At 44.3% G+C, this 10,000-nt stretch overlaps 1 protein-coding gene across 2 annotated transcripts in view; it reads right to left on the reverse strand.

Annotated features, from left to right (window-relative positions):
- LOC133604969 (dysbindin-A-like) overlaps positions 1-10,000 on the reverse strand; it is a 31,392-nt gene that overhangs the window by 3,376 nt on the left and 18,016 nt on the right. For both annotated transcript variants that reach the window (XM_072912926.1, XM_072912927.1), the window contains exon 9: positions 8,242-8,388. In XM_072912926.1, coding sequence (XP_072769027.1) covers positions 8,242-8,388 — 147 coding nt within the window. The remainder of the gene's footprint in view (positions 1-8,241; positions 8,389-10,000) is intronic.

Consider the following 10,000-nt stretch of genomic DNA (forward strand, 5'->3'; position numbering starts at 1 on the left):
CCTACTTCGTACAGGTGTCTAGTGACAGGTGAGAAAGGAGTACTTAGACCTACTTAGTCCAGGTGTCTAGTGACAGGTGAGAAAGGAGTACTTAGTCCTACTTCGTACAGGTGTCTAGTGACAGGTGAGAAAGCAGTACTTAAACCTACTTAGTCCAGGTGTCTAGTGACAGGTGAGAAAGGAGTACTTAGTCCAGGTGTCTGGTGACAGGTGAGAAAGGAGTACTTCGTCCTGGTGTCTAGTGACAGGTGAGAAAGGAGTACTTAGACCTACTTAGTCCAGGTGTCTAGTGACAGGTGAGAAAGGAGTACTTAGTCCAGGTGTCTGGTGACAGGTGAGAAAGGAGTACTTAGTCCTACTTCGTCCAGGTGTCTAGTGACAGGTGAGAAAGGAGTACTTAGTCCAGGTGTCTGGTGACAGGTGAGAAAGGAGTACTTAGTCCTACTTCGTCCAGGTGTCTAGTGACAGGTGAGAAAGGAGTACTTAGACCTACTTAGTCCAGGAGTCTAGTGACAGGTGAGAAAGGAGTACTTAGTCCAGGTGTCTGGTGACAGGTGAGAAAGGAGTACTTAGTCCTACTTCGTCCAGGTGTCTAGTGACAGGTGAGAAAGGTGTACTTAGACCTACTTAGTCCAGGTGTCTAGTGACAGGTGAGAAAGGAGTACTTAGACCTACTTAGTCCAGGTGTCTAGTGACAGGTGAGAAAGGAGTACTTAGTCCTACTTCGTACAGGTGTCTAGTGACAGGTGAGAAAGCAGTACTTAAACCTACTTAGTCCAGGTGTCTAGTGACAGGTGAGAAAGGAGTACTTAGTCCAGGTGTCTGGTGACAGGTGAGAAAGGAGTACTTAGTCCTACTTCGTCCAGGTGTCTAGTGACAGGTGAGAAAGGAGTACTTAGTCCAGGTGTCTGGTGACAGGTTAGAAAGGAGTACTTAGTCCTACTTCGTCCAGGTGTCTAGTGACAGGTGAGAAAGGAGTACTTAGTCCAGGTGTCTGGTGACAGGTGAGAAAGGAGTACTTAGTCCTACTTTGTCCAGGTGTCTAGTGACAGGTGAGAAAGGAGTACTTAGACCTACTTAGTCCAGGTGTCTAGTGACAGGTGAGAAAGGAGTACTTAGACCTACTTAGTCCAGGTGTCTAGTGACAGGTGAGAAAGGAGTACTTAGTCCAGGTGTCTGGTGACAGGTGAGAAAGGAGTACTTAGTCCTACTTCGTCCAAGTGTCTAGTGACAGGTGAGAAAGGTGTACTTAGACCTACTTAGTCCAGGTGTCTAGTGACAGGTGAGAAAGGAGTACTTAGACCTACTTAGTCCAGGTGTCTAGTGACAGGTGAGAAAGGAGTACTTAGTCCTACTTCGTACAGGTGTCTAGTGACAGGTGAGAAAGGAGTACTTAGACCTACTTAGTCCAGGTGTCTAGTGACAGGTGAGAAAGGAGTACTTAGTCCTACTTCGTACAGGTGTCTAGTGACAGGTGAGAAAGCAGTACTTAAACCTACTTAGTCCAGGTGTCTAGTGACAGGTGAGAAAGGAGTACTTAGTCCAGGTGTCTGGTGACAGGTGAGAAAGGAGTACTTCGTCCTGGTGTCTAGTGACAGGTGAGAAAGGAGTACTTAGACCTACTTAGTCCAGGTGTCTAGTGACAGGTGAGAAAGGAGTACTTAGTCCAGGTGTCTGGTGACAGGTGAGAAAGGAGTACTTAGTCCTACTTCGTCCAGGTGTCTAGTGACAGGTGAGAAAGGAGTACTTAGTCCAGGTGTCTGGTGACAGGTGAGAAAGGAGTACTTAGTCCTACTTAGTCCAGGTGTCTAGTGACAGGTGAGAAAGGAGTACTTAGTCCAGGTGTCTGGTGACAGGTGAGAAAGGAGTACTTAGTCCTACTTCGTCCAGGTGTCTAGTGACAGGTGAGAAAGGTGTACTTAGACCTACTTAGTCCAGGTGTCTAGTGACAGGTGAGAAAGGAGTACTTAGACCTACTTAGTCCAGGTGTCTAGTGACAGGTGAGAAAGGAGTACTTAGTCCTACTTCGTACAGGTGTCTAGTGACAGGTGAGAAAGGAGTACTTAGACCTACTTAGTCCAGGTGTCTAGTGACAGGTGAGAAAGGAGTACTTAGTCCTACTTCGTACAGGTGTCTAGTGACAGGTGAGAAAGCAGTACTTAAACCTACTTAGTCCAGGTGTCTAGTGACAGGTGAGAAAGGAGTACTTAGTCCAGGTGTCTGGTGACAGGTGAGAAAGGAGTACTTCGTCCTGGTGTCTAGTGACAGGTGAGAAAGGAGTACTTAGACCTACTTAGTCCAGGTGTCTAGTGACAGGTGAGAAAGGAGTACTTAGTCCAGGTGTCTGGTGACAGGTGAGAAAGGAGTACTTAGTCCTACTTCGTCCAGGTGTCTAGTGACAGGTGAGAAAGGAGTACTTAGTCCAGGTGTCTGGTGACAGGTGAGAAAGGAGTACTTAGTCCTACTTCGTCCAGGTGTCTAGTGACAGGTGAGAAAGGAGTACTTAGACCTACTTAGTCCAGGTGTCTAGTGACAGGTGAGAAAGGAGTACTTAGTCCAGGTGTCTGGTGACAGGTGAGAAAGGAGTACTTAGTCCTACTTCGTCCAGGTGTCTAGTGACAGGTGAGAAAGGTGTACTTAGACCTACTTAGTCCAGGTGTCTAGTGACAGGTGAGAAAGGAGTACTTAGACCTACTTAGTCCAGGTGTCTAATGACAGGTGAGAAAGGAGTACTTAGTCCTACTTCGTACAGGTGTCTAGTGACAGGTGAGAAAGCAGTACTTAAACCTACTTAGTCCAGGTGTCTAGTGACAGGTGAGAAAGGAGTACTTAGTCCAGGTGTCTGGTGACAGGTGAGAAAGGAGTACTTAGTCCTACTTCGTCCAGGTGTCTAGTGACAGGTGAGAAAGGAGTACTTAGTCCAGGTGTCTGGTGACAGGTGAGAAAGGAGTACTTAGTCCTACTTCGTCCAGGTGTCTAGTGACAGGTGAGAAAGGAGTATTTAGTCCAGGTGTCTGGTGACAGGTGAGAAAGGAGTACTTAGTCCTACTTTGTCCAGGTGTCTAGTGACAGGTGAGAAAGGAGTACTTAGACCTACTTAGTCCAGGTGTCTAGTGACAGGTGAGAAAGGAGTACTTAGACCTACTTAGTCCAGGTGTCTAGTGACAGGTGAGAAAGGAGTACTTAGTCCAGGTGTCTGGTGACAGGTGAGAAAGGAGTACTTAGTCCTACTTCGTCCAGGTGTCTAGTGACAGGTGAGAAAGGTGTACTTAGACCTACTTAGTCCAGGTGTCTAGTGACAGGTGAGAAAGGAGTACTTAGACCTACTTAGTCCAGGTGTCTAGTGACAGGTGAGAAAGGAGTACTTAGTCCTACTTCGTACAGGTGTCTAGTGACAGGTGAGAAAGGAGTACTTAGACCTACTTAGTCCAGGTGTCTAGTGACAGGTGAGAAAGGAGTACTTAGTCCTACTTCGTACAGGTGTCTAGTGACAGGTGAGAAAGCAGTACTTAAACCTACTTAGTCCAGGTGTCTAGTGACAGGTGAGAAAGGAGTACTTAGTCCAGGTGTCTGGTGACAGGTGAGAAAGGAGTACTTCGTCCTGGTGTCTAGTGACAGGTGAGAAAGGAGTACTTAGACCTACTTAGTCCAGGTGTCTAGTGACAGGTGAGAAAGGAGTACTTAGTCCAGGTGTCTGGTGACAGGTGAGAAAGGAGTACTTAGTCCTACTTCGTCCAGGTGTCTAGTGACAGGTGAGAAAGGAGTACTTAGTCCAGGTGTCTGGTGACAGGTGAGAAAGGAGTACTTAGTCCTACTTCGTCCAGGTGTCTAGTGACAGGTGAGAAAGGAGTACTTAGACCTACTTAGTCCAGGAGTCTAGTGACAGGTGAGAAAGGAGTACTTAGTCCAGGTGTCTGGTGACAGGTGAGAAAGGAGTACTTAGTCCTACTTCGTCCAGGTGTCTAGTGACAGGTGAGAAAGGTGTACTTAGACCTACTTAGTCCAGGTGTCTAGTGACAGGTGAGAAAGGAGTACTTAGACCTACTTAGTCCAGGTGTCTAGTGACAGGTGAGAAAGGAGTACTTAGTCCTACTTCGTACAGGTGTCTAGTGACAGGTGAGAAAGCAGTACTTAAACCTACTTAGTCCAGGTGTCTAGTGACAGGTGAGAAAGGAGTACTTAGTCCAGGTGTCTGGTGACAGGTGAGAAAGGAGTACTTAGTCCTACTTCGTCCAGGTGTCTAGTGACAGGTGAGAAAGGAGTACTTAGTCCAGGTGTCTGGTGACAGGTTAGAAAGGAGTACTTAGTCCTACTTCGTCCAGGTGTCTAGTGACAGGTGAGAAAGGAGTACTTAGTCCAGGTGTCTGGTGACAGGTGAGAAAGGAGTACTTAGTCCTACTTTGTCCAGGTGTCTAGTGACAGGTGAGAAAGGAGTACTTAGACCTACTTAGTCCAGGTGTCTAGTGACAGGTGAGAAAGGAGTACTTAGACCTACTTAGTCCAGGTGTCTAGTGACAGGTGAGAAAGGAGTACTTAGTCCAGGTGTCTGGTGACAGGTGAGAAAGGAGTACTTAGTCCTACTTCGTCCAAGTGTCTAGTGACAGGTGAGAAAGGTGTACTTAGACCTACTTAGTCCAGGTGTCTAGTGACAGGTGAGAAAGGAGTACTTAGACCTACTTAGTCCAGGTGTCTAGTGACAGGTGAGAAAGGAGTACTTAGTCCTACTTCGTACAGGTGTCTAGTGACAGGTGAGAAAGGAGTACTTAGACCTACTTAGTCCAGGTGTCTAGTGACAGGTGAGAAAGGAGTACTTAGTCCTACTTCGTACAGGTGTCTAGTGACAGGTGAGAAAGCAGTACTTAAACCTACTTAGTCCAGGTGTCTAGTGACAGGTGAGAAAGGAGTACTTAGTCCAGGTGTCTGGTGACAGGTGAGAAAGGAGTACTTCGTCCTGGTGTCTAGTGACAGGTGAGAAAGGAGTACTTAGACCTACTTAGTCCAGGTGTCTAGTGACAGGTGAGAAAGGAGTACTTAGTCCAGGTGTCTGGTGACAGGTGAGAAAGGAGTACTTAGTCCTACTTCGTCCAGGTGTCTAGTGACAGGTGAGAAAGGAGTACTTAGTCCAGGTGTCTGGTGACAGGTGAGAAAGGAGTACTTAGTCCTACTTCGTCCAGGTGTCTAGTGACAGGTGAGAAAGGAGTACTTAGACCTACTTAGTCCAGGTGTCTAGTGACAGGTGAGAAAGGAGTACTTAGTCCAGGTGTCTGGTGACAGGTGAGAAAGGAGTACTTAGTCCTACTTCGTCCAGGTGTCTAGTGACAGGTGAGAAAGGTGTACTTAGACCTACTTAGTCCAGGTGTCTAGTGACAGGTGAGAAAGGAGTACTTAGACCTACTTAGTCCAGGTGTCTAGTGACAGGTGAGAAAGGAGTACTTAGTCCTACTTCGTACAGGTGTCTAGTGACAGGTGAGAAAGGAGTACTTAGACCTACTTAGTCCAGGTGTCTAGTGACAGGTGAGAAAGGAGTACTTAGTCCTACTTCGTACAGGTGTCTAGTGACAGGTGAGAAAGCAGTACTTAAACCTACTTAGTCCAGGTGTCTAGTGACAGGTGAGAAAGGAGTACTTAGTCCAGGTGTCTGGTGACAGGTGAGAAAGGAGTACTTCGTCCTGGTGTCTAGTGACAGGTGAGAAAGGAGTACTTAGACCTACTTAGTCCAGGTGTCTAGTGACAGGTGAGAAAGGAGTACTTAGTCCAGGTGTCTGGTGACAGGTGAGAAAGGAGTACTTAGTCCTACTTCGTCCAGGTGTCTAGTGACAGGTGAGAAAGGAGTACTTAGTCCAGGTGTCTGGTGACAGGTGAGAAAGGAGTACTTAGTCCTACTTCGTCCAGGTGTCTAGTGACAGGTGAGAAAGGAGTACTTAGACCTACTTAGTCCAGGTGTCTAGTGACAGGTGAGAAAGGAGTACTTAGTCCAGGTGTCTGGTGACAGGTGAGAAAGGAGTACTTAGTCCTACTTCGTCCAGGTGTCTAGTGACAGGTGAGAAAGGTGTACTTAGACCTACTTAGTCCAGGTGTCTAGTGACAGGTGAGAAAGGAGTACTTAGACCTACTTAGTCCAGGTGTCTAATGACAGGTGAGAAAGGAGTACTTAGTCCTACTTCGTACAGGTGTCTAGTGACAGGTGAGAAAGCAGTACTTAAACCTACTTAGTCCAGGTGTCTAGTGACAGGTGAGAAAGGAGTACTTAGTCCAGGTGTCTGGTGACAGGTGAGAAAGGAGTACTTAGTCCTACTTCGTCCAGGTGTCTAGTGACAGGTGAGAAAGGAGTACTTAGTCCAGGTGTCTGGTGACAGGTGAGAAAGGAGTACTTAGTCCTACTTCGTCCAGGTGTCTAGTGACAGGTGAGAAAGGAGTACTTAGTCCAGGTGTCTGGTGACAGGTGAGAAAGGAGTACTTAGTCCTACTTTGTCCAGGTGTCTAGTGACAGGTGAGAAAGGAGTACTTAGACCTACTTAGTCCAGGTGTCTAGTGACAGGTGAGAAAGGAGTACTTAGACCTACTTAGTCCAGGTGTCTAGTGACAGGTGAGAAAGGAGTACTTAGTCCAGGTGTCTGGTGACAGGTGAGAAAGGAGTACTTAGTCCTACTTCGTCCAGGTGTCTAGTGACAGGTGAGAAAGGTGTACTTAGACCTACTTAGTCCAGGTGTCTAGTGACAGGTGAGAAAGGAGTACTTAGACCTACTTAGTCCAGGTGTCTAGTGACAGGTGAGAAAGGAGTACTTAGTCCTACTTCGTACAGGTGTCTAGTGACAGGTGAGAAAGGAGTACTTAGACCTACTTAGTCCAGGTGTCTAGTGACAGGTGAGAAAGGAGTACTTAGTCCTACTTCGTACAGGTGTCTAGTGACAGGTGAGAAAGCAGTACTTAAACCTACTTAGTCCAGGTGTCTAGTGACAGGTGAGAAAGGAGTACTTAGTCCAGGTGTCTGGTGACAGGTGAGAAAGGACTACTTCGTCCTGGTGTCTAGTGACAGGTGAGAAAGGAGTACTTAGACCTACTTAGTCCAGGTGTCTAGTGACAGGTGAGAAAGGAGTACTTAGTCCAGGTGTCTGGTGACAGGTGAGAAAGGAGTACTTAGTCCTACTTCGTCCAGGTGTCTAGTGACAGGTGAGAAAGGAGTACTTAGTCCAGGTGTCTGGTGACAGGTGAGAAAGGAGTACTTAGTCCTACTTCGTCCAGGTGTCTAGTGACAGGTGAGAAAGGAGTACTTAGACCTACTTAGTCCAGGTGTCTAGTGACAGGTGAGAAAGGAGTACTTAGTCCAGGTGTCTGGTGACAGGTGAGAAAGGAGTACTTAGTCCTACTTCGTCCAGGTGTCTAGTGACAGGTGAGAAAGGAGTACTTAGTCCAGGTGTCTGGTGACAGGTGAGAAAGGAGTACTTAGTCCTACTTCGTCCAGGTGTCTAGTGACAGGTGAGAAAGGAGTACTTAGTCCAGGTGTCTGGTGACAGGTGAGAAAGGAGTACTTAGTCCTACTTCGTCCAGGTGTCTAGTGACAGGTGAGAAAGGAGTACTTAGACCTACTTAGTCCAGGTGTCTAGTGACAGGTGAGAAAGGAGTACTTAGTCCAGGTGTCTGGTGACAGGTGAGAAAGGAGTACTTAGTCCTACTTCGTCCAGGTGTCTAGTGACAGGTGAGAAAGGAGTACTTAGTCCAGGTGTCTGGTGACAGGTGAGAAAGGAGTACTTAGTCCTACTTCGTCCAGGTGTCTGGTGACAGGTGAGAAAGGAGTACTTAGTCCTACTTCGTCCAGGTGTCTAGTGACAGGTGAAAAAGGAGTACTTAGTCCTACTTCGTCCAGGTGTCTACTGACAGGTGAAAAAGGAGTACTTAGACCTACTTAGTCCAGGTGTCTAGTGACAGGTGAAAAAGGAGTACTTAGTCCTACTTCGTCCAGGTGTCTAGTGACAGGTGAGAAAGGAGTACTTAGACCTACTTAATCCAGGTGTCTAGTGACAGGTGAAAAAGGAGTACTTAGTCCTACTTAGTCCAGCTGTCTGGTGGGGAAGAGACTTGTTGGTCCTGGTTCAGTTCTACTTTTCAATAGGCATGTGTGAGTGATGTCATCATACTCTACACAACAACTCACTTATTAGTCACTTTTATTCATTATTCACCTCTTTGCATCCATGTTGATGTGCTGATGACTAAGTAGTGACGAGGACAAAGAAGGACTACCTCTGTGCTGGATGCATCCAGTGGTTCGGTACAGTTCCAGGTCTTGGTGGAAAGCTTCTTCGTACATTTTCTGGCGCTGCTTCAGTTTGTGCTGCCTGGTCTGCTCCAACGTTGCCACCTTCTGCACGTGCTCAGTGTGGAGCTCAGCTGCAGACAGGAAGTCAACCTTTCATCTGCACTGCAGCTGACCCTGCTCGCTACTCCTCCCTCCTTCTGCTCACTAAGCAGGCACCAAGTAGTAACTAAGTCAAAAACTTAGTAATACCAAGTCATAACTGAGTAAAACAGACTTAGTAGTAACCAAGTCAAAAACTTAGTAATACCCAAGTAGTAAATGAGTAAAACATACTTAGTAGAAACCGAGTAGTCAAAAACGTATTACTACCAAGTAATAACAGGGTAAAATAGACTTAGCAGTAACCAAGTAGTAACTAAGACCTTAACATGTGACAATCAACAATTATACACCTATTTAATAATACCACCTTAACATTTGACAACCAAACAATTATACACCTATTTAATAATACCACCTTAACATGTGACAATCAACAATTATACACCTATTTAATAATACCACCTTAACATGTGACAAGCAAACAATTATACACCTATTTAATAATACCACCTTAACATGTGACAACCAAACAATTATACACCTATTTAATAATACCACCTTAACATTTGACAACTAAACAATTATACACCTATTTAATAATACCACCTTAACATGTGACAACCAAACAATTATACACCTATTTAATAATACCACCTTAACATTTGACAACTAAACAATTATACACCTATTTAATAATACCACCTTAACATTTGACAACCAAACAATTATACACCTATTTAATAATACCACCTTAACATGTGACAAGCAAACAATTATACACCTATTTAATAATACCACCTTAACATGTGACAAGCAAACAATTATACACCTATTTAATAATACCACCTTAACATGTGACAACCAAACAATTATACACCTATTTAATAATACCACCTTAACATTTGACAACTAAACAATTATACACCTATTTAATAATACCACCTTAACATTTGACAACTAAACAATTATACACCTATTTAATAATACCACCTTAACATTTGACAACTAAACAATTATACACCTATTTAATAATACCACCTTAACATGTGACAACCAAACAATTATACACCTATTTAATAATACCACCTTAACATGTGACAACCAAACAATTATACACCTATTTAATAATACCACCTTAACATTTGACAACTAAACAATTATACACCTATTTAATAATACCACCTTAACATTTGACAACCAAACAATTATACACCTATTTAATAATACCACCTTAACACGTGACAACCAAACAATTATACACCTATTTAAAAATACCACCTTAACATTTGACAACCAAACAATTATACACCTATTTAATAATACCACCTTAACATGTGACAATCAACAATTATACACCTATTTAATAATACCACCTTAACATGTGACAAGCAAACAATTATACACCTATTTAATAATACCACCATAACATGTGACAACCAAACAATTATACACCTATTTAATAATACCACCTTAACATTTGACAACTAAACAATTATACACCTATTTAATAATACCACCTTAACATTTGACAACCAAACAATTATACACCTATTTAATAATACCACCTTAACACGTGACAACCAAACAATTATACACCTATTTAAAAATACCACCTTAACATTTGACAACCAAACAATTATA

Source organism: Nerophis lumbriciformis, linkage group LG04 (genome assembly GCF_033978685.3).
Source record: "Nerophis lumbriciformis linkage group LG04, RoL_Nlum_v2.1, whole genome shotgun sequence".
NCBI classification, from domain to species: Eukaryota; Metazoa; Chordata; class Actinopteri; order Syngnathiformes; family Syngnathidae; genus Nerophis; species Nerophis lumbriciformis.